General features: G+C 42.0%; 3 protein-coding genes and 1 long non-coding RNA gene across 4 annotated transcripts; 1 reads left to right on the top strand and 3 right to left on the bottom strand.

The window, feature by feature from the left end:
- Positions 1-1,153: 1,153 nt before the first annotated feature.
- On the bottom strand, positions 1,154-3,738 carry LOC122463711. The gene is made up of 2 exons (XR_006287293.1): positions 3,705-3,738; positions 1,154-1,658 (listed from the first exon to the last, which is right to left on the bottom strand). It is a non-coding gene; the product is annotated as an uncharacterized LOC122463711 (long non-coding RNA).
- A 7,127-nt stretch (positions 3,739-10,865) lies between these two features.
- LOC119564228 (scale keratin-like) lies at positions 10,866-13,470 on the bottom strand. Its single transcript, XM_037883512.2, has 2 exons — positions 13,429-13,470; positions 10,866-11,854 (listed from the first exon to the last, which is right to left on the bottom strand). Exon 2 carries the CDS (start codon positions 11,832-11,834, stop codon positions 11,331-11,333), a length of 504 nt encoding a protein of 167 aa, XP_037739440.1. The 5' UTR covers positions 11,835-11,854; positions 13,429-13,470; the 3' UTR covers positions 10,866-11,330.
- Positions 13,471-17,401: 3,931 nt separating this feature from the next.
- Positions 17,402-19,454, top strand: LOC119564224 (scale keratin-like). Its single transcript, XM_037883504.2, has 2 exons — positions 17,402-17,422; positions 18,458-19,454. Exon 2 carries the CDS (start codon positions 18,478-18,480, stop codon positions 18,988-18,990), a length of 513 nt encoding a protein of 170 aa, XP_037739432.1. The 5' UTR covers positions 17,402-17,422; positions 18,458-18,477; the 3' UTR covers positions 18,991-19,454.
- Positions 19,455-21,727: 2,273 nt separating this feature from the next.
- LOC119564230 (scale keratin-like) lies at positions 21,728-24,926 on the bottom strand. Its single transcript, XM_037883515.2, has 2 exons — positions 24,885-24,926; positions 21,728-22,716 (listed from the first exon to the last, which is right to left on the bottom strand). The coding sequence occupies exon 2, from the start codon at positions 22,694-22,696 to the stop codon at positions 22,193-22,195; it is 504 nt and encodes a 167-aa protein (XP_037739443.1). The 5' UTR covers positions 22,697-22,716; positions 24,885-24,926; the 3' UTR covers positions 21,728-22,192.

Here is a 24,926-nt window from a genome sequence, read left to right on the forward strand (position 1 = left end):
CCGGTAGGCACTGATCAGTTCTAAACTGGAGTCTTGTCCCCAGTTTTGGCCAGTACACTTCAATAGGGAAGATGTGGGCAAACTGGGGATAGTCCAGAGGAATGCTACAAAAATGATAAAAGGTTTAGAAGCCTGAAATCTGGGAAAAAATTGAAAAACAGTGCATGATTACGGTCTTGAGAAAAGCCGACTGCGGGGGGGACTGGATAACAGTTTCCCAGTATGTGCTGGGCTGTTATAAAGAGCATGCTGATCAATTGTTCTTTATGTGCGCTGAAGACAAAATGAGATGTAATTGGCTTAATGTGCAGCAAGGGAGATTTAGGAATCCCCCTCATTGAAGGTTCTAAAAAAAGTTACACAAACACCTGTCAGGGATGGTTTAAGTCTACTGGGTCCTGCCTCAGCAAAGGGGACTGAATGAGATGACATCTCAAGGTTCCTTTCAGCCCTATATGTCAAGGATTCTACAATTCTATATAATATGTAGAGCAGGGAAATATATTATAGTTCCATTATATCTAAGACATCTAACAAGGGGGAATTCTCCCCTGTGCAGACGGCCTGCACAATGCTATTGACCAGTTAATGTACCCAATTTGCTTCTTACTTATGTGCTTCAATGGGACTGATGGAGTGCATGGGGCTGGTACTGACCATCTGTATCGGGTCAAATTTCACCCAAAGATCTTTGGAAAGAAAGAATGGAGGAGAAAGGAAAACCAGAAGGCCAATGCTATGATGCAGCATAAATTTTAATGAGGATGAATAGTGGAGTACACACTTTCAGAATGAATTATTGCACAGTACAAAGAATGTATTTTCAGGGTTACAAGAAGAGCTAAAGCTCATCACCCACTCCAAAGTGATGCATTTCACACAGGATGTTCTGCTTTCTTTCTTGAAGAAGCAGAGTTTCAAAATCCCGTCCCATTTTCAATCCAATGACTGGTTTTAGCCTGGTTAACATCAAATAGCACAAAGCACAATAGGAGCATAAGATTAAGCTGCAAAACAATTATATCTTAAGCTTTGGGTATTATGTAACAAGAGGAAGATGTAGATACCCTGTTTTATAGAGATGATGAACAACCACAGTCCACACTGATTTCAAGCAGACTTGTAAGCATCATTGTCCATTAGCTCAGTGACGAATTTCTATCTTGTCATTTCCTGATTGTTTCTCATTCCATGGATTGTTCTTCTGGATTTAACATGGCCCACAATATCCAGAATATCCTCCCCCAGAAATGGAAATGCTACGTTGTGACCTTCTGCCGTAACCGCATGGGCCCCCATAACCATATGAGCCTCCTAACCACCCCTGAGTCCACCCCTTAAACCACCACCATAACCTCCCCCATAACCAAATGAGCCACTGAAACCACCACTAGAACCAGAGAAGCCCCCAGGTCTTGCGGGCAAATTTGGTAAGGTTGTTCCCAGGATGCTGTCTTGAGGGCAAGTAGCGAGAGTTGGTCTCTGGAATCTCACAATAACTGGTGGTGCAAAGAACACTGCAGTTGAATCTCCACATGATGTGACACACAGCTTGTTGCAGACGTCAATACATGGGCGTGGGCATATATCGGCATAATAATCCTGGGGTAGGCAACAGAGAGCTTTGGAGCAAGACATCTTCTGTGATGGAGGGAATCCTGAAAAACACAGAAGTAAAGAAACCATGAGACACAGTTGAGATTGGAATAAGAGTTTCAGAGTTTGAGTTGTAGGTTACAGGGGGCTAGGTAGGTAGGTAGGTTTTGTAGAAGGCCACATATCTGCTCCCATTTTTTCCTTCTATTCCTGTGCACCCACTCCCCCCTTTGGCTTCGGAAACAAAATAATAATAACAATAATTAATAATAAAAATAAGAATGATAATTATTCCTCGCGGTTTCATAACAAAATACATTTTCATTGTTTCCTGCAACCATTTAGTTGCACAACACACAGGTGAAGTGAGTTGTTATTTTTCCTGGGAAACAATGCTCGCAGCACAGAGGCTCATGGACTTGCCCACCATCATTGGTGAGTCACTGAATGAGCTCGAAGCAGAATTTAGGCCTTCTTAATTGTTATCCGGGATAGAAGTTGTCATTAGGAAATTTCAGTAGCTCCTAATTGCTGCAACTGAGAATACGGCCCCATTGTGACAGGCATTGTACAAACAAAGAGTAAGAAACAGTAACTGGGATAAGGAGCTCATCTGGGAAGCATGAGATCTGGAGACAAGTTGCTGCTCCAAGTCCGACCAAGTGAGAATCTGAAAACAGGTCTCCTATATCCTAGCAGAGTGCTCTAAGGGATATTCTGGGACAACCCCATGCCACCAGCCCACCAAAGCCCTGCTGTAGTCACCCTCAGTTGTCTCCGCTGTAGGTCTTGAACTGGTAGGTGTGTGCTGAGAAAACCTACTGGACTGTGACCCACAGGTGAAATCAGGGGGAAATTCCTACTGGGGCAAGGACACTGAGCACCTTGGCAGCATCAGGACCTTAGTGGTATTGCGCATGTGCATGGATAGAAACTTAGGTGCTGAGGGAATTTAGGTGCCTGCAGTGTTACCAGTTTGGAAGACTTCAGTGTGACGAAGATCAAACAGAAAATCAAATGAAGAAACCAAATGCAGATTTCCTGAGTCCCTGTCTTATGACATGACCACAGGACTTTCTGTTCTCACCAGCCCAGGAGGGTCGAGTTAAAAATTACCAAGGCCACAGTTGAAAATATTTCCATCATGGATGCCTGGAAATTTCAAATTATTTTGGAAAGTTTTACCAGAAAGAAGTGCAGAGACACTGGTAATAATGTGAGTGTCCTTTTTAAAAGAGCTCAAAACAGGAGCTAGAACCCTCATCTGATCTAAGTCATCATAGATCTCAGTCATCATAGCTACCGTTAATTCAAAGGTGCTATTTTAACTTACACAAGATAAAGATCTGAATCAAGGATTACAAGTTACACCCAGGTGATGTACTGGATCAAATCAGTGGTTGAATTAATTCAGTGTCCTGTCTGTAATGCTGTGCAGCACCACACCCTTCAGAGGAAATTATAGTAGCCCTGACATAGCCCGTTATGGAGGAAACTGCTCATAAGGAGAATTTTTTCCTCATATCAATAAAGCAGGGGCTAGGTTTTCCCCGAGGGAAAATTCATATAAAGCAATACCAACTTCTCAAACGTATCTAGATCTAGGTGGTGTACTAAACTAAAAAGAACAACCAGGTTGCTGTTCAATTGTTATATATATTTCAAAGCTGATCTCCAGCATTTTATGGAAACAATAAGGTCAGATGATGAGCTCACACAAATAGCTATGAGCCCAGTGAAGTCAGCTGATGGTCTGGCAATTGTATTTATCTATAAAGAGTCAGACTAAATAAAGTGGTCCATTACCAAAGTAGCTTAAGGCTGAGATTTTTCATAATTGTCTAATGGATTTAAATGCCCTATCCTTTTATAACCATTGGGAATCGGTGTTGCAGTCCAATATGGGGAATTGAAAATCCCAGGATTATATTTTTAAAGTCGGCATCCACCAAGTCCTGCAAGTGACTAGTTAGAGAGAGTCTCTTATGGAAAGAAAAATCTGCCCTCCTAACATTTGCTAAAGACACAGAGTATTGGTGCAGGTTTAGGCAGTAGTTTAAAGTATCACTAAAGCAACAACTGGAGCAATTTGAATCCAATAGACTTACCCAGTTCACCAAGGAGATGAAGTTAAGAGAAGTGGATAAAACAACCCAGCGTTGCAAGCACTTTTATGTGCTTTCTTAGCATGTGGGAAGGATCGGAGATACCCTGTCTGTAACAAGACCTTATCAATAACGAAACAAAGTGTTTTCTTGCATGCCTTACCGCTGAGAAAACAAAATTGTTACTTGCTTTGGTAACTCCTTTAATTATTGTAATGGCTTTGCAATGGCTGATCCATTACTCAATTCCCAGTCCCACCTAGGGTGGCATGCACATTTCACCCAGCATTTCCTTTAATCTCAAATCTTTATGGGCAAGATACCTTCCTTTTATCATCCCACTGATCGCCTCGGTTTTGGCACAGGTATAAATGTAGTTCCATTTGATTAGTTCTCCATTGAAGGACTTCAGAATAGAAGGGTGACTCAGAGGTGTGTCAATATTACAATCTGCTGTCATGCGCAGGTTTTCATTTTAGTTCTTTAAATCTCAAGTAGGTTCTAATTAGTGGCAAGGTGGAGTTCACCCTCGTAAATCCTTCAAGGGTGGGAGACATTATTCTCCATGTTTAGTGTCCCCACTCTTAGCTATACATGCTGTTTTTCAGTCAACACCCTTTTGAACTACATGAATGTCTTTCCAATCAGCTCAATGATCTTGGAACCAGGCCTTCTGGGTTACAATATTCTCCTGGATCCATGACCAGGACAGTGGAACAAATTGATAAATTTAATGGTAATAAGTCACCAGGACCACATGGTATTTACCCAGGAGTTCTGAAGGAACTCAAATAAGAAATTGTAGAACTGCTAACTGTTGTATGTAACGTATCACTGAAATCAGCCTCTCACTGGCAGATAATTAATGTGACATCAATTTTTTTTAAAAGTGACTAAGGGCAATCCTGGCAATTACAGGCCAGTAAGCCTCACTTCAGCACCAGGCACATTGGTTGAAACTATGGTAAAGATCAGAATTATCAGCCACATAGATGAACATGACACGTTGGGAAAGAGTTAACACAGCTTTTACAAAGGGAAATCATGTTTCACCAGTATATTAGAATTCTTTGAGTTGGTCAACAAATATGTGGACAAAGGTGATCCAGTGGAGAAAGTGTACTTGGACCTTAAGAAAGCCTCTGACAAGCTCCTTCACCAAAGGCTCTTAAGCAAAATAAAGAGTTATGAGATAAGAGGGAAGGTCCTCTCATGGATCAGTAGCTGCTTAAAATATAGGGGGGAAAGGATAGGAAGGAAATGGTCAGTTTTCAAAGTGGAAAGAGGTAAATCGTGGGCTCCCTCAAGGAGCTGTACTGGGATCAGTGCTGTTCCACCTATTCATAAATGATCTGGAAAAAGGGCTAAACTTTGAGATGGCAAAGTTTGCAGACCACACAAAATTACTCAACATATTTAAGTGCAAAGCATACTGCAAAGAATTTAAAAGGGATCTTAGAAAACTGGGTGAGTGGGCAAGAAAATGGCAGCTGAAATTCTATGTTGACAAATGAACAGTAATACAGATTGGAAAACATAATCCCAACTATACATAAACAATGATGGGGTCTAAATTAGGAGTTGCCACTCAAGAAAGAACTTGAAGTCATTTGGGGTAGTTCTCTGAAAATATTTACTCAATATACAGCAGGAGTCAAAAAAACAACAACAGAATGTTAGGAACCATCAGGAAAGGAATGGAAAAAGAAAAGGAGTACTTGTGGCACCTTAGAGACTAACCAATTTATTTGAGCATAAGCTTTCGTGAGTTACAGCTCACTTCATCGGATGCATACTGTGGAAAGTACAGAAGACGTTTTTATACACACAAACCATGAAAAAATGGGTGATGATCACTACAAAAGGTTTTCTCTCCCCCCACCCCACTCTCCTGTTGGTAACAGCTTATGTAAAGTGATCACTCTCCTTACAATGTGTATGATAATCAAGGTGGGCCATTACCAGCACAAATCCAGGTTTTCTCCCCCCCCCCCCAACACCCCCTCCCCTCCAAAAAAAACCACTTTCCTGTTGGTAATAGCTTATCTAAAGTGATCACTCTCCTTACAAGGAAGGAGAAGGACAACACAAAAGATTAAGGGTATGGAACAGCTTCTATATGAGGTGAGATTAAAAAGACTGGAACTGTTCATCTTGGAAAAGAGACTACTAAGGGGGAATATGATAGAGGAATGTAAAATCATGATTGGTGTTGAGAAAGACAAAGATGAAGTATTTATCCCTCCACATAACAGAAGAACGAGGGGTCGCCCAAAGAAATTAATCGGCAGCAGGTTTAAATCAAACATGAGGAAATACTTCTTCACCCAACACACAGTCAATCTGTGAACTTGTTTCCAGGGGATTGTGTGAGGTCAAAAGTGTAACTGGCTTCAAAAAAGAATTAGATAAATTCTTTGAGGATAGATCCATCAGTGGCTATTAGGGCAGATGGTCCGGGAGGCAATCCCATGCTCTGGGTGTCCCTAAACCCCTAAAGCTGGGACTGAAAGACAGGGGATAGATTACTTGATAAATTGTCTATTTCTGTTCACTCTCTCTGAAGCATCTGGAGCTGGCCACTGTCGGAAGACAAAATACTGGGCTAGATGGACCATTGGTCTGACCCTATAGACCATTCTAATGTCCCTATGTTCTTAGGTTCATGACATTCCTGTCTGAAGAGATGTCCAGTCAAGGGACCGGGACTCATGTGATGATCAGAACGGGACAGGAAAGGGCTACATAATTCAGGGTGCCTCCTGGGTTGCGGGGAAAAGTGGCAGTAGGTGAAAGGAAAGAGTGCAGTATTGCATAAAAGCTTGGGATTAAAATCTTGGGACTGCATCTCCATCTATGACCTAACAAGACAGTGGTGTTCTTCTGGGACAATGCACCTGAGAAAGCCTAGGGAAATCACACGAGAGATGGGAATAAAGGCAGTTGTCAGTTGTTGGCTGCATGATCATTAGGAAATTCCAATAGCTCCTAATTGCTGCAACTGAGAATAGGGCCCCATTGTGACAGGCACTGTACAAACAAAGAGTAAGAAACAGTAAGTGGCGGTGAGGAGCTCATCTGGAGGTGTGAGATCTGGGGTCAAGTTGCTGCTCCAAGTAGCCTAGCAAAGTGCTCTAACCACTGAGCTACTGGATATTCTGGGACATGCCAGCCAGCCCACCAAAGCCCTGCTGTGGTCACCCTCAACTGTCTGGTAGGCATGTGCTGGAAAAACTACTGGACTGTCACCCAGAGGTGAAACAATTCCCACTGGGCCCGGGACTCTGAGCAGAACTGGACCAAGAACTGATACCTGCTGGACCCCAGTCAATATTCCCTTCCAGCTTGACTGTGAACGACTGATAACTGCTCTCTGGGAACAATTTTCCAGCTAGTTATGCACCCATCTTATAGTAGCTCCATCTACTTTGTATTTCCCTAGTTTGTTTATCAGGTCATGCGAGACAGTATCAAAAGCCTTACTAAAGTCAAGATATTCCACCACTACTGCTTCCCCCCATCCACAAGGCTTGTTACCCTGTCAAAGAAAGCTGTCAGGTTGGTTTGACACAATCTGTTCTTGACAACTCCATGCTGACTCTTATTTATCACCTTAATATCTTCTTGGTGTTTGCAAATTGATTGCTTAATTGTTTGCTTCATTATCTTTCCAGGTGCAGAAGTTAAGTTGACTGGTCTGTAATCTCTGGGTTGCCCTTATTTCCCTTTGTATACATGGGCACTATGTTTGACCTTTTCTTGTCCTCTGGAATCTCTCCTATCTTCCATAACTATTCAAAGATGATCCCTAATGACTCAGATACCAACTCAGTCAGCTCCTTGAGTATTCTAGCATGTATTTCATCAGGCCCTGGTAACTTGAAGACATCTGACTTGTCTAAGTGTTTTTAACTTGTTCTTTCACCCATTTTAACCTCTGATTCTATTTCATTTTCACTGGCATTCGCTATGTTTAACATCCAATCACTACTAACCTTTTTGGTGAAAACTGAAATAAAAAGTCATTTAACACTTCTGCCATTTTCACATTTTCTGTTACTGTTACTACCTCTCATTGAATAGCGGGCCCACCCTGTCCTTGGTCTTCCTCCTAATGTATTTGTAGCCTGTTATCTTGTTACCCTTTATGTCTCTAGCTAGTTTAATCTCATTTTGTGCCTTGGCCTTTCTAATTTTGTCCCTGCATCCTTGTGTTATTTGTTTATACTCATCCTTTGTAATTTGACCAAGTTTCCGCTTTTTGTAGGGCTCATTTTTGAGTTTCAGATCACTGAAGATTTCCTGGTTAAGCAAAGTTAGCCTCTTGCCATACTTCCTCTCTTTCCTGTGCAGTGGGGTAGTTTGCTATGTGTCCTTAATAATTTGTCTTTGAAAAACTGCCAACTCTCTTGAACTGTTTTTCCCTTTAGACTTGCTTCCCGTGGGATCTTACCTACCACCTCCCCGAGTTTGCTAAAGTCTGCCTTCTTCAAGTCCATTATCATGATTGTGCTCTTTTCCCTCCTACCATTCCTTGGAATCATGAGCTCTACCATTTCATGCTCACTTTCACATAAGCTGCCTTCCACTTTCAAATTCTCAACCAGTTCCTCCCTATTTGTCAAAATCAAATCTAGAACAGCCTCCCCCCAGTAGCTTTCTCCACCTTCTGAACTAAAACAATTTGTCCAATACATTCCAAGAACTAGTTGGATTATTAGTGCCCTGATTTATTGTTTTCCCAACAGATGTCTGGATTGTTAGAGTCCTCCATCACCACCAAGTCATATGCTTTGGATGATTTTGTTAGTTGTTTAAAAAAACAACTAACAACCAACAACAATGTGCAGCAGAGTCAAAAAAGCTTACAGAATGTTAGGAACCATTAGGAAATGGATAGGATCACAAGAAAGAAAATTTCATAATGCCATTGAATAAATCCATTGTATGCCCACCCCTGGAATACTGCATGCAGTTCTGGTTCAGTAGATGAAAAAAAAGAGTGTAGTGTTGTATAAAGGCTTGGAATTAAAATCTTGTAACTCCATCTCCATCTTGACCTAACAAGACAGTGGTGTCCTTCTGGGACAATGCTCCTGCAAAGAGGGAAAAATCACATGAGAGATGGAAATACTGCCCACTTAGTCCTGTGGGTGGAAGATGGTTGAGGAATGAGTTTCTTGAAGAAATCAGAGTAATTCAGAGTCTGACCAAATTTAGCACAGGATGGAAGGCCCTTCTCTTTCAACAAATTACCCCACCATTGCCAGAATGCTTTTTAAATTGCTATCTCCACCCTAACCTGCACTTCCTATAACCAGAATAGTAGGAAGTAAAAACGACAATATGAAATTTACTAGAGAACCCTTTATGGGAATTCCGGAACACAGTAATTGCTGTGTGACGCCTCGGTTCTTATATCCACTGTGCAATCATACCCAGTATCACCTCTTGCAACAAGTTCAACTAGAAAAGCTTTAGCTGCTGTGCTACTGGGGACTATGCAACATTCTCAGATAGATAAGTAGATTGTAATCTCCCCAGAATGAGTGATTTATCACCACCACCCTTTTTACTTAGGGAGATGAGAGAGAATATTGATTTCGCAAAGATCACTCAAGATGTCTGTGGCTAAACCCAACTCTAAGATTTTCAAAAGCGACTGGTGATTCTGGTGCCTACCTTCAGACATCCTCAAAAAACATGGTTTTTAGAAGTGCTCAGTGTCAATTCTCTGGAGCCCTGATCCCGTGAACATGTCTCAAGCAGACTTTAGCACCATGCATGTTTGAAACTCGTGCTTTCAGATCTTCTGAATACATTTTGCAGGAACAGAGCCTTAGAAATTTTGGGTGTGCAATAGGCCAAGTGTTTCTAGTGTACTAAGTAGGCGTCAGTTGAAGAAAATTCATTATTCAACTAAAAAACCTTTCACTCATATCCCCTTGAAGGTTATCATAAATTAGCTGGAGGGAAATTATTTTAGAGCCCCAACTGTATCTTGATATTAGTAAAGCTTTTGAAACAGTCCCACAGGATATTCTTATAAGCAAACTAGGGAAACATTTCCCTCAACCACATGGTTGAGACAAAATTATTATCAGGTGCTATATAACTGGTTGAAAGACTGGACTCAGAGACTAGTTATCAATGGTTTGGTGTCAACCTGGGAGTTTATATCTAAAGGGCACCCACAAGAGCTTATCCTGGATCTTTTATTTTTCAAGATTTTCACTAATTACTTGCATAACAGCATTGACAGTTCACTGATATAATTTGCAGAGGACACCAAGCTGAGAGAGGTTGCGAGCACTTTGGAAGACAGGATGAGAAGTCAAAATGAGCTTCCCTAATTGGAGACTTCATCTGAAATCAATAAACTGAAATTCAATAAAGGCAACTACAAAGTATGAAGTCTAGGAAGGAAACTGTCCCACTCTGATAGACAATGGTGGGCCTAAGCTGGAGTTTTGTCCCCAGTTTTGGCCAGCACAATTCAATAGGGAAGATGTGGACAAACTAGAGAGAGTCCAGAGGAGAGCAACAAAAAAACCCCAAAAGGTTTAGAAAGCTGACCTCTGAGGACTAGTTCAAAACACTGGACATGTTTAGTGTTGAGAAAAGCAGACTGACACGGGAACGGATAACAGTTTTCAGGTATATGCAGGGCTGTTATAAAGAGCATCCTGTTCAATTGTTTTGCGTGTCTGATGAAAATAAGATGAGTTGTAATTGGTTTAATCTGCAGCATGGGAGATTGAGGTTGGATATTAGCAATAACTTTCTAACTATCATAGTTAAGCATTGATTTCACACTCCCACAGGAAGTTGCAGAATCTCCATCATTGAAGGTGTTTATAAGGACATGTAATCAAAGGCCAGTCAGGTCAGGTGCTCCCTCCGCACAGGGGGCTGGACTAGGTGACCTCTCAAGGTTCCTTTCAGGCCTCTTTCTCAAGGATTCTACATTTTTTATGTAAAATTTAGACCAGGGAAATATATTCTAATTCCCTTCTGAGACTACCTGATTTGCTTATTTATTCCCTTGAGGTGGAGGTTTGTAGTGCAGGGGGCACATAGGGAGCATCTACACTGGGGTGAATTTCACCCAAGTTGCTTTGGATAGAAGGAAGGGAGGAGAAAGTAAAACCAGAAGGCCAATGCTATGATGCAGAATAATTTTTAATGGGAATCAGCAGTGGAGCGCACACTTACAGAATGAATGAATGCAGAGTACAAAGAATGTATTTTCAGGGTTACAATACGAGCAAGAACCAATCACCCGCTCCAAAGTGATGCTTTTCACACAAGATGATCTGCTTTCTGTCTTGAAGCTGCTGACTTTGAAAATCACGTCCCTTTTTCAACCAAGTGACTTGTTTTAGCCAGTTCAACATCAAATAGCACAAAGCATAATAGGAGCATAAGACTAAGCTGCAAAACCATTGGATCACAAACCTACACTAATATGTAAGAAGTGGAAGAGACCGATAGGCCTGATGTACAGAGGTGATGAACACCCAGAGTCTGCAAGTAGAGTTGTAGGCATCATTGTCCATTAGATCAGTTGTGAATCTCTATCTTGTCATTTCCTGATTGTTTCTCATTCCATGGATCGTTCTTCTGGGTTTAACATGGCCCACAATTTCCGTAGCTGGACCCAGAATATCCTCCCCCAGAAATGCTACGATATGACTTCCTGCTATAACCACATGAGCCCCCATAACCATATGAGCCTCCATAACCACCCCCATAACCACGCCCGGCTCCACCTCCATAAACACCCCCGGCTCCACCCCCATAAACAACAACGTTACCTCCCCCATAACCACCACCATAATCTCCCCCATAACCACCACCATAACTACCCCCAGAACCGATTGAGCCTCTGAAACCTCCACTAGAACCATATGGGACTCCGGGTCTTGCGGGCAAATTTGGTAAGGTTGTTCCCACAATGCTGTCTTGAGGGCAAGTAGCGAGAGTTGGTCCTGGGAATCTCACAACAACTGGTGGCGCATAAACCACTGCACTCGAATCGCCACATGATGTGACACACGGCTCGTTGCGGACGTCAATACATGGACGTGGGCATATATCATAATAGCCATCCTGGGGCGGGCAGTAAGACATCTTCTGTGATGGAGAGAATCCTGAAAAACACAGGAGGGAGGAAAACGTAAGACACAACTGATAATGGAAAAAGAGATTCAGGCATTGAGTTTTAGAGTAATGGGGGTTAGGTAGGTAGATAAGTTTTGTTGAAGGCCACATATCTGCTCCTGTTTCTTCCTTCTATTCCTCTGAACCCATTCCCCCTTAGGCTTCAGAAACAAAAACAAACTAAAATAATTCCAAGCAATTTCATGAGAAATTACCCTTTCACTGCTCCATGCAAGCATAAAGCTGCACAACACACAAGTGAGTTGCTATTTTCGTTGGGAGACAATATTAACAGCACAGAGGATAGATGCAGGTGACTTGCTCACCATCATTGGTGAGTCATTGGATGAGTTGGAAGCAGAATTTAGACCTTCCTAATTGCTATTTGTGATAGAATTGATCATTAGGAAATTCCAATTGCTCCTAACTGCTGCAACTGAGAATAGGGCCCCATTGTGACAGGCACTGTACAACCAACAAAGAGTAAGACCAGAGGTAAGGAGCTCACCTGTGAGGTGTCAGATCTGGGGTCAAGTTGCTGCTCTGACTTTGACAGAGTGAGATTGTGAAAACAGGTCTCCTAAATCTGAGCAGAGTGCTCTAACCACTGGGCTATCAGATATTCTAGAACACCCCCATGCCACTAGCCCCCCAAAGCCCTGATGTGGTCACCCTCAGTTGTATCTGTGGTGCATCTTGAACTGGTAAGGTGTGCCCTGAGGCAACCTAATGCACTATGAGCCATAAGTGAGATCGGGGGGAAATTCCCTCTGGAGCCAGGACACTGAGCACCATGGGAGAATCAGGACATTGGTGGTTTTCTGCATGTGCACAAATAGAAACTTAGGTGCTGAGAGAATTTAGGTGCCTGCAGTGCTGGCAGTTTGGAAGACATCAGTGTCACCTTATTGTTGGACTTCATTGCCTAAAGGGGACCTTAGATGCTTAAGTCTCTTTGTTGATGTAGCTTCAGGAGATTAGAGTCCCAGCTTTCAATGCAGCTACACTGTCTGAGCGCTGAGCCCTGAAGAAGAATTCACATATAGCACTTCCAACTTCTCAAACTTACCTTGATCGAGATCATCTACTAAACTAAAAAGAACACTTGGGTTGCATTTCAATTGTTATATTTCAAATTTGATCTCCAGGGTTTTATGGAAAGAGCAGGATCAATCATCCCCTCATGCAAATACTTCTGAATCCAGTGGAGTCGGCTCAAGGTCTGCCAGTCTTACTTGTCTATAATGGGTCAGAATAAAGCTGTCCATTCCTAAAGTCGTTTAAGGCTGCAATTTTTCAGAATTGTGGAGTGGATTTACATAGCCTACCCTAGTATAATTATTGGGAATGGGTGTCCCCGTCCCATTTGTTAATCCTAGCGTGATATTTTTAAAGTCAGCATCCACCAAGGCCTGCAACGGACTAGTTCCAGAGAGCCTCTTTTGGAAAGAAAGAACTAACCTCCTTAATATTGCTAATCTTACAGACAGTTGGTGCAGGTTCAGTCCATAGTTAAACTATCTCTAAAGCAACAACTAGAGTAGTTTGAATTCAATAGACTTACCCAGGTCACCAAGGAGATGAAGTCAAGAGAGGTGGATAGAACAACCCGGCCTTGCAAGCACTTTTATATGCCTTCTTAGCCAATGAGAAGGCTAGGAGACACCCTTTCTGTACTAAGACCTTATCAGTAACAAAACAAAGTGTTTTTCTCGATGGGTAACACCTCTAATGTTTGCAGTAGTCTTGATCATGATTAATCAATTACTCAATTCTCAGTTCCACATAGATGACATGAACATTTCATCTTAAATCTTTATGGGCAAGATACCTCCCTGGTATTATCTCTCTGATCTCCTTGGTGTTGACAGAGGTATAAATCCAGTTCCATTTCATTAGTACTCCATTGAAAAACTTCAAAATAAGAGGGTGACTCAGAGGCGTATCGAGGTTACAATCTGCTGTGACATACAGGATTGCATGTTTTTTTCATTAAATCCCGACAAGTATCTAATTAGTGACAAGGTGGAGTTCACCCTTCTAAATCCTTGTAGGGTGGGAGACATTATTCTGCATGCTTAGTATTCCCACCCTTAGCTATACCATGTTTGTTTGAGCCAACACCCTTTTGAAGTGCATGAATGTCTCTGCAATCAGTTCAATGGCCTTGGAACCAGGCCTTTTGGGTTACAGTACTGTGCCGGACACATGACCAGGGCAATGGCACAAACTGATAAATTAAATGGTAATAAGTCACCAGGACCAGATGGTATTCACCCAAGAGTTCAGAAGGAACTCAAATATGAAATTGCCTCAGTACTAACTGTGGTAAGAAGTCTGTCGCTTACAGCAGCCTCTCTATCAGATGGTTGATGGATATCTAATGTGATGCCGATTTTTAAAAATGGCTCTGAAGTTCAGTACAAGGTAAATCATTTGAAACTATAGTAACGATCAGTATTATCAGCCATATAGAGGAACATGATATGCGGGGGAAGAGTCAATATGGCTTTTGTGAAGAGAAGTCATGGCTTACTAATAATTAGTATTCTTTGAGTCAGTTAACAAATATCTGGGCAAGGGTGATCCAGTGGAGAATGGGTACTTGGACTTTCAGAAAGTCTTTGACAAGCTCCCGCACCAAATGTTCTTAAACAAACTAAAGCAGTTATGGGGTAAAAGGGAAAGTTCTCTCATGGATTAGTAACCAGTTAATATATAAAGGGGAAAGGGGTAGAAAGGAAATTTTTAGTTTTCAAAGTGGAAAGAGGTAAACAGTGGGTTCCCTCAAGGAGCCGTACTCAGACCAGTGCTCTTTAATGTATTCATGAATGATCTGGAAAAAGAGGTAAATTTTGAATTGGCAAAGTTTGCAGGCCACACAAAATACTTATGATAGTTAAGTGCAGTGCATACTGCAAAGAGTTACAAAGAGATCTTACAAAACTGGGTGACTGGGCAAGAAAATGGTAGTACGATTTCAAGTTGACAAATGCAAAGTAATAGAGATTGAAAAATATAATCTCAATTATACACTAACAATGGTGGGGTCTAATTTAGTTGTTGCCATTCAAGAAAGATCTTGGAATTATTGTGGGGAGTTTTCTGAAAACGTCCGCTTTAATCGTAGAATCACAGAAATGTAGGACTGGAAGGGACCTTAGGAGGTCATGTAGTCCAGTCCCCTGCACTCATGGCAGGACTAAGTTTTATCTAGACCATCCCTGACAGGTGTTTGTCTAACTTGCTCTTAAGATCTCTATTGATGGAGATTCCACAACCTCCCTGGGTAATTTATTCCAGTGCTTAACCACCCAGGCAGTTCGGAAGTTTTTCCTAACGTCCAATCTAAACGGCCCAACCTGCAATTTGAGACCATTGCTTCTTGTTCTATCCTCAGAGGTTAAGGAGAACAAATTTTCTCCCTCCTCCTTCTAACAACCTTTTATGTGCTTGGAAACTGTTATCATGTCCCCTCTCAGTCTTCTCCTCTCCAGAGTGTACAAACCTAATTTCTGCATAATAATTCCCTCATAGGTCACGTTTTCTAGACCTTTAATCATTTTTGTTGCTCTTCTCCGATGTTTGTTTTAAACTTGCTGCCTATTAATTACTTTGGGTGACCCGTGGTTCATGTGTTATGTAAAAAGGTAAATAGCACTCCCTTATGCATTTCCATTACATGATTCATGATTTTGTAGACCTCTGTCACGTTCCCCCTCAGTCCTCTCTTTTCCAAGTTGAACACTCTTAGTCATTTTAATCTCGCCTCATATGGAAGCTGTTTTATACCCTTAATCATTTGTGTTGCCCTTCTCTGGACTTTATATCTTTTTTGAGATGGGGTGACCAGAACCGCATGCAGTATTCCAGGGGTGGCACACCATAGATTTACATAGTGGCATTACAATGTTTTTCTGTCTTAGGATCCTATCCGTTTCATAATGGTTCCTAACATTCTCTTAGCGGTTTTGATTGCTGCTGGACATGGAGCAGATATTTTCAGAGACCTACCTGCAGTGAGTTTAAAATCTCTTTCCCGAGGGGTAACAGCTAACTTAAACCCCATCATTGTGCACGTAGAGTTGGGATTATGTTTTCCAATGTGCATTACTTTGCCTTTTCCAACATGCCATTTCATCTGCCATTTGCTTGCCAGTTTTGTAAGATCCCTTTGTTGCTTCAACTTAACTATCTGGAGTAATTTTGTGTGGTCTGCAAACTTTGCCAACTCACAGTATACCCCCTTTTTCATTTATGAGTACGTTGAACAGCACTGGTCCCAGAGCAGCTCCTAGAAGGAGCCAGCTATTTACCTCTTTCCACTTTGAAAACTGAACATTTTCTTCCTACCCTTTTCCTCCCTATGTTGTAACCAGTTACTGATTCATGAGAGGACCTTCCCTCTTTTCCCATAACTGCTTAGTTTACTTAAGGGCTTTCAGTGCAGGAGCTTGTCAAAGACTTTCTGAAAGTCCAAGTATACATTCTCCTCTGGAACACCCTTCTCCACATATTTGTGGACCAACTCAAGGAATTCTAATGATTGGTAAGACATGATTTCTCTTCACAAAGTCATATTGATTCTGCCCTGTGAATCCTGTTAATCTATCTGGCTGATCATTCTGATCTTTCCAAGTTGCAACCAATTTACCCGATACTGAATTTAGGAGACCTTTCTCAAAATTGGCGTCACATTAGTTATCTGCCAATCATCTCATAGAGAGGCTGATTTAAGCAATAGGCTAGTTACCACAGTTAGCAGTTCTGCAATTTTATATTTGAGTTCTTTCTGAACTTTTGGGTGAACAGCATCTGGTCCTGGTGACTTATTACCGTTTAATTTATCAGTTTGTGCTATTGTCCTGGTCATGTGTCCAGCACAGTATTGTAACCCAGAAGGCCTGGTTCCAAGGCCATTGAACTGATTGGAGAGACATTCATGCAATTCCAAAGGGTGTTGGCTCAAATACCCACTGTACAGGTAAGGACGGGAATGCTAGACATGCAGAATAATGTCTCCCACCCCACTAAGAATTCAGAAGGGTGAATTCCACCTTGCCGCTAATTAGATACTAGTCAGGATTTCAGGAACGACATGGAATCCTGTACATCACAGCAGATTGTAATATTGATACACCTTCATATTTTGAAGTTATTCAATGAAGAAGTAATGCAATGAAACTGGATTTTTACCTCTGTCAACACCAAAGAGATCAGTGGGATGATACCAAGAAGGTATGTTGCCCATAAAGCTTTCAGATTAAAGGGACTTCAGGGTGTAATACGGAAGTCATCCATATGTGGGATTGGGAATTGAGTAATTGATGAACCAATGCAAAGCCGTTTAAATAATTAGAGGATAATAATAATTATCATCCAAAGCAAGAAAACATTTTGTTTGGTCAGTGGTAATGCACACAAGAAAACACTTTGGTTGGTTGGTTATTGAAAGGGTGTCTTCTATCCTTCCCATTGGCTAAGAAAGCATATAAAAGTGCTTGCAACTCTGGGTTGTTCTATCCACTTCTCTTGACTTCATCCCCTTGGTGAACTGGGTAAGTCTATTGAGTTCAAATTACTCTAGTTGTTGCTATAGTGTTAGTTTTAACTATGGATTGAATCTTCACCAATACTGTGTGATTTTAGCAATATTAATGAGGGTGGTTTTTCTTTCCAAAAGAGACTCTCTGTAACTAGTCAGTTGCAGGCCTTGGCGGTGGCAGACTTTAAAATGATCATGCTGGGATTTTCAAATCCACATATGGGATTGGGACACCCATTTGCAATAAATATAACAGGCTAGTGCATGTACATCCATTACACAATTCTGAAAAATCTCAGCCTTAAACTACTTTAGGAATGGACAGCTTTATTCTGACTCTTTATAGATAAATATGATTGCCAGACCGTCATCTGACTTCACTGGACTCACAGGTATTTGCAGGAGGGGATGATCTGATCCTCCAGTTTCCATAAAATGCTGGAGATCAGTTTTGAAATATAACAACTGAACAGCAACTTGATTGCTCTTTTTAGTTTAGTGGATAATCAAGATCTAGAGAAGTTTGAGAGGTTGGAATGCTTTAAATGAATTTTCCTTCAGGGCAAATCTAGCCCCTAGTTTAGTGATGGTGAGAAGAAATTCTCCTTATGAGCAGTTTCCTCCATAATGGGCCACGTTGAGGACATTGGATAAGTTGGACCATGAGGTGACCCACTATGGCAAAACTTAAAGTCTTAAGGGTAGAGCTTGTAATGTTCGATCCCGATCTTGAGCTGGTACAAGCTGAAATAGCAGCTTTGAATGAAAAGTAGCTCTCACTGACTTCACAGAGTGTTGTGCAGCTTAATGGTTGCATGAAGCAGTGAAAAGGTAACTTGTTTTGAAATTGCTGGGATTTTGTGTGTGTGTGTTTGAAGCCTAAGGGGAAAGGATGCGAAGAAATAGAAGGAAGAAACGGGAGCAGATATGTGGCCTTCAACAAAACTTATCTACCTACCTAACCCCCATTTCTCTAAAACTCAATGCCTGAATCTCTTTTTCCATTATCAGTTGTGTCTTACGTTTTCCTCCCTCCTGTGTTTTTCAGGATTCTCTCCATCACAGAAAATGTCTTACTGCCCGCCCCAGGATTGCTATTATGATATATGCCCACGCCCATGTATTGACGTCCGCAACGAGCCGTGTGTCACATCATGTGGCGATTCGAGTGCAGTGGTTTATGCGCCACCAGTTGTTGTGAGATTCCCAGGACCAATTCTCGCTACTTACCCTCAAGACAGCATTGTGGGAACAACCTTACCAAATTTCCCATATATTTCTAGTGGAGGTTTCAGAGGCTCAATTGGTTCTGGGGGTAGTTATGGTGGTGTTTATGGGGGAGGTTACAATGGTGGTGGTTACGGGGGAGGTAACGGTGTTGTTTATGGGGGAGGTTACAATGGTGGTTATGGGGGTGGAGCCGGGGGTGTTTATGGTGGTGGAGCCGGGCGTGGTTATGGGGGTGGTTATGGAAGCTCATATGGTTATGGGGGCTCATGTGGTTATAGCAGGAAGTCATATCGTAGCATTTTGGGGGGAGGATATTCTGGGTCCGGCTATGGAAATTGTGGGCCATGTTAAACCCAGAAGAACAATCCATGGAATGAGAAACAAACAGGAAATGACAAGATAGAGATTCCGCACTGATCTAATGGACAATGATGCCTACAACTCTACTTGCAGGCTGTGGGTGTTCATCACCTCTGTAAATCAGGCCTATCTGCGTCTTCCACTTCTTACATATTAGTGTAGGTTTATGATCCAATGATTTTGCGGCTTAGTCTTATGCTCCTATTATGCTTTGCGCTACTTGATGTTGAACTGGCTAAAACAAGTCACTTGGTTGAAAAAGGGACGTGATTTTGAAAGTCAGCAGCTTCAAGACAGAAAGCAGATCATCTTGTGTGAAAAGCATCACTTTGGAGCGGGTGATTGGTTCTTCCTCTATTGTAACCCTGAAAATACATTCTTTGTACTGTGCATTCATTCATTCTGCAAGTGTGTGCTCCACGGCTCATTCCCATTAAAAATTATTCTGCATCATAGCATTGGCCTTCTGGTTTTACATTCTCCTCCCTTCTTTCTATCCAAAGCAATCTGGGTGAAATTCACCCTGGTACAGACACTCAGTACATGCCCCCTGCACTACAACCCTCCGCCTCAATGGAATAACTGAGCAGCAAAGTGCATTAACTGGTCAATAGCATGGTGCTGGCCATCTGCCCCGGGGAGATATTCCTCCATGTTCCAAAAGTCTCAGAAGGGAATTAGAATATATTTCCCAGCTCTAAATATTATATAAAATTGTAGAATCCTGGAAATATAGGGCTGGAAGGAACCTTGGGATGTCACCTTGTCCAGCCCCCTGTGCGGACGCAGGACCTGACCTGACTGGTCTTTGTCGAACCTCTCCCTATAAACCATCAATGATGGAGATTCCACAACTTTCCGTCAAAGCCTGAAATCAATGCTTTACAATCATAATAGTTAGAAAGTTATGGCCAGTATCTAACCTGTATCTCCCATCATGCAAATTAAGCCAATTCCTTCTCATCTTATCTTCAGCAGACATGCAGAAAAATTGATCACTATGCTCTTTAAAACGGATCTACACAAAAGCACCAAGTCTCTGTTCCTGCAAAATGTATTCACAGAAGAACTGAAAACTAAGAATTTCAAAAGTGCTAGATCCTAGACTCTGCTTGAGAGGTAACTTAGATCGATCCCCGCCCCCCGTCGTGTAGACCAGGCCTTAGATAGATAAGTAGATTGTAATCTCCCCAGAATGAGTGATTTATCACCACCACCCTTTTTACTTATAGGGAGATGAAAGAGAATATTGATTTTGCAAAGATCACTCAAGACGTCTGTGGCGAAACCCAAGACGTTGATTTTCAAAAGCAACTGGTGATTTTGGTTCCTAACTTCAGACATCTTGAAAAAATCCTTGTTTTTAGAAGTACTCGCTGTCTGTTCTCTGGACCCCTGTTCTCATGAATACGTCTCAAGCAGAATCTAGGACCATGCACTTTTGAAATTCTTAGTTTTCAGTTCTTCGGTGCATACGTTTTGCATGAACAGAGACTTAGATATTTCGGGCATGAAACAAGCCAAGTGTTTCTAGTATAGTAAGTAGGTGTCACTTGAAGAAAATTCATTATTCAACTAAAAATCCTTTCACTCATATTCTCTTAAGGGTTATCATTTTATTATTTTAGAGTCCTATCTATATCTTGATCTTAGGAAAGTTTTAGACAGTCACCCCAGATATTCTTATAAGCAAACTTGAGAAACATTTCCCTCAACCACGTCAACCTAGAACGCTATACGTAGGGGGGTACCCAGAGGAGGTTATCCTGGGTCTTTTACTCATCAATATGTTCTCTAATAACTTGAATAATGGTGTCGACAGTTCACTGATAATATTTACAGAGGACACCAAGCTGAGAGAGGTTGCAAGCACTTTGGAAGACAGGATGAGAAGTCAAAATGAGCTTCCCTAATTGGAGACTTCATCTGAAATCAATAAACTGAAATTCAATAAAGGCAACTACAAAGTATGAAGTCTAAGAAGGAAACTGTTCCACTCTGATAGACAATGGTGGGCCTAAGCTGGAGTTTTGTCCCCAGTTTTGGCCAGCACAATTCAATAGGGAAGATGTGGACAAACTAGAGAGAGTCCAGAGGAGAGCAACAAAAAAACCCCAAAAGGTTTAGAAAGCTGACCTCTGAGGACTAGTTCAAAACACTGGACATGTTTAGTGTTGAGAAAAGCAGACTGACATGGGAACGGATAACAGTTTTCAAGTATATGCAGGGCTGTTATAAAGAGCATCCTGTTCAATTGTTTTGCGTGTCTGATGAAAATAAGATGAGTTGTAATTGGTTTAATCTGCAGCATGGGAGAATGAGGTTGGATATTAGCAATAACTTTCTAACTATCATAGTTAAGCATTGATTTCACACTCCCACAGGAAGTTGTAGAATCTCCATCATTGAAGGTGTTTATAAGGACATGTAATCAAAGGCCAGTCAAGTCAGGTGCTCCCTCCGCACAGGGGGCTGGACTAGGTGACCTCTCAAGGTTCCTTTCAGGCCTCTTTCTCAAGGATTCTACATTTTTTATGTAAAATTTAGACCAGGGAAATATATTCTAATTCGCTTCTGAGACTACCTGATTTGCTACTTATTTATTCCCTTGAGGTGGAGGTTTGTAGTGCAGGGGGCACATAGGGAGCATCTACACTGGGGTGAATTTCCACCGAAGTTGCTTTGGATAGAAGGAAGGGAGGAGAAAGTAAAACCAGAAGGCCAATGCTATGATGCAGAATAATTTTTAATGGGAATCAGCAGCGGAGCACACACTTGCAGAATGAATGAATGCAGAGTACAAAGAATGTATTTTCAGGGTTACAATACGAGCAAGAACCAATCACCCGCTCCAAAGTGATGCTTTTCACACAAGATGATCTGCTTTCTGTCGTGAAGCTGCTGACTTTGAAAATCACGTCCCTTTTTCAACCAAGTGACTTGTTTTAGCCAGTTCAACATCAAGTAGCACAAAGCACAATAGGAGCATAAGACTAAGCTGCAAAACCATTGGATCACAAACCTACACTAATAAGTAACAAGTGGAAGAGACCGATAGGCCTGATTTACAGAGGTGATGAACACCCAGAGTCTGCAAGTAGAGTTGTAGGCATCATTGTCCATTAGATCAGTTGTGAATCTCTATCTTGTCATTTCCTGATTGTTTCTCATTCCATGGATCGTTCTTCTGGGTTTAACATGGCCCACAATTTCCATAGCCGGACCCAGAATATCCTCCCCCAGAAATGCTACGATATGACTTCCTGCTATAACCACATGAGCCCCCATAACCATATGAGCCTCCATAACCACCCCCATAACCACGCCCGGCTCCACCTCCATAAACACCCCCGGCTCCACCCCCATAAACAACAACGTTACCTCCCCCATAACCACCACCATAATCTCCCCCATAACCACCACCATAACTACCCCCAGAACCGATTGAGCCTCTGAAACCTCCACTAGAACCATATGGGACTCCAGGTCTTGCGGGCAAATTTGGTAAGGTTGTTCCCACAAAGCTGTCTTGAGGGCAAGTAGCGAGAGTTGGTCCTGGGAATCTCACAACAACTGGTGGCGCATAAACCACTGCACTCGAATCGCCACATGATGTGACACACGGCTCGTTGCGGACGTCAATACATGGGCGTGGGCATATATCATAATAGCCATCCTGGGGCGGGCAGTAAGACATCTTCTGTGATGGAGAGAATCCTGAAAAACACAGGAGGGAGGAAAGCGTAAGACACAACTGATAATGGAAAAAGAGATTCAGGCATTGAGTTTTAGAGTAATGGGGGCTAGGTAGGTAGATAAGTTTTGTTGAAGGCCACATATCTGCTCCTGTTTCTTCCTTCTATTCCTCTGAACCCATTCCCCCTTAGGCTTCAGAAACAAAAACAAACTAAAATAATTCCAAGCAATTTCATGAGAAATTACCCTTTCACTGCTCCATGCAAGCATAAAGCTGCACAACACACAAGTGAGTTGCTATTTTCGTTGGGAGACAATATTAACAGCACAGAGGATAGACGCAAGTGACTTGCTCACCATTATTGGTGAGTCATTGGATGAGTTGGAAGCAGAATTTAGACCTTCCTAATTGCTATTTGTGATAGAATTGATCATTAGGAAATTCCAATTGCTCCTAACTGCTGCAACTGAGAATAGGGCCCCATTGTGACAGGCACTGTACAACCACCAAAGAGTAAGACCAGAGGTAAGGAGCTCACCTGTGAGGTGTCAGATCTGGGGTCAAGTTGCTGCTCTGACTTTGACAGAGTGAGATTGTGAAAACAGGTCTCCTAAATCTGAGCAGAGTGCTCTAACCACTGGGCTATCAGATATTCTAGAACACCCCCATGCCACTAGCCCCCCAAAGCCCTGATATGGTCACCCTCAGTTGTATCTGTGGTGCATCTTGAACTGGTAAGGTGTGCCCTGAGGCAACCTAATGCACTATGAGCCATAGGTGAGATCGGGGGGAAATTCCCTCTGGAGCCAGGACACTGAGCACCATGGGAGAATCAGGACATTGGTGGTTTTCTGCATGTGCACAAATAGAAACTTAGGTGCTGAGAGAATTTAGGTGCCTGCAGTGCTGGCAGTTTGGAAGACATCAGTGTCACCTTATTGTTGGACTTCATTGCCTAAAGGAGACCTTAGATGCTTAAGTCTCTTTGTTGCTGTAGCTTCAGGAGATTAGAGTCCCAGCTTTCAATGCAGCTACACTGTCTGAGCGCTGAGCTGTTTGAGAAGCTCATCCTATCGGACTTGCCCACCATCACACAGGAAATCAAATGCAGAATCCGAATGCAGATTAACTGCGTCCTTGTCCTCTGCCCTGACCACAGGACCTTCTGTTCTCAGCAGCCCAGGAGGAATGAGGTAAAAAACATAGAGTCTAATTACTAAACCCACAGTCGAAACTATTTCCGTTATGGATGCCTGGAATTTTCAAATCCTTTTGGAAAGTTTTACCAGAAAGAAGTGCAGAGAAGCTGTTAAGAATGCAAGTACCCTTGTTAAATGAGCTGAAAAGTGGGGCTAGAACCCTCATCTGATCTAAGTCATCATAGCTGCTTTTAGTTCAAAGGTGCTATTTCAACTTACACCAGGTAAAGATCTGGATTGAAGATTACAAGTTGCACCCATAACACTTGACAGTTTGCGATACTGGTAAGCTCAGTGGTTGAACTCATCCAGTACCCTGTCTCTAATGCTGTGCAGCACCACACCCTTCAGAGGAAATTCTAGGAGCCCTGTTATGGCCCATTATTGAGGAAACTGCTCATAAGGAGAATTTCTTCCTAACATTACTAACGAAGAGGCTAGAATTGCCCTGAAGAAGAATTCACATATAGCACTTCCAACTTCTCAAACTTACCTTGATCGAGATCATCTACTAAACTAAAAAGAACACTTGGGTTGCATTTCAATTGTTATATTTCAAATTTGATCTCCAGGGTTTTATGGAAAGAGCAGGATCAGATCATCCCCTCATGCAAATACTTCTGAATCCAGTGGAGTCGGCTCAAGGTCTGCCAGTCTTACTTGTCTATAATGGGTCGGAATAAAGCTGTCCATTCCTAAAGTCGTTTAAGGCTGCAATTTTTCAGAATTGTGGAGTGGATTTACATAGCCTACCCTAGTATAATTATTGGGAATGGGTGTCCCCGTCCCATTTGTTAATCCTAGAGTGATATTTTTAAAGTCAGCATCCACCAAGGCCTGCAACGGACTAGTTCCAGAGAGCCTCTTTTGGAAAGAAAGAACTAACTTCCTTAATATTGCTAATCTTACAGACTGTTGGTGCAGGTTCAGTCCATAGTTAAACTATCTCTAAAGCAACAACTAGAGTAGTTTGAATTCATTAGACTTACCCAGGTCACCAAGGAGATGAAGTCAAGAGAGGTGGATAGAAC

Source organism: Chelonia mydas, chromosome 24, assembly GCF_015237465.2.
Source record: "Chelonia mydas isolate rCheMyd1 chromosome 24, rCheMyd1.pri.v2, whole genome shotgun sequence".
NCBI classification, from domain to species: Eukaryota; Metazoa; Chordata; order Testudines; family Cheloniidae; genus Chelonia; species Chelonia mydas.

Excerpts from the sequence above, each read along its gene's own strand:
- LOC119564228 (XM_037883512.2), bottom strand. The coding sequence starts at position 11,834 with ATGTCTTACTGCCCGCCCCAGGATGGCTATTATGATATATGCCCACGT.
- LOC119564224 (XM_037883504.2), top strand. The coding sequence starts at position 18,478 with ATGTCTTACTGCCCGCCCCAGGATTGCTATTATGATATATGCCCACGC.
- LOC119564230 (XM_037883515.2), bottom strand. The coding sequence starts at position 22,696 with ATGTCTTACTGCCCGCCCCAGGATGGCTATTATGATATATGCCCACGC.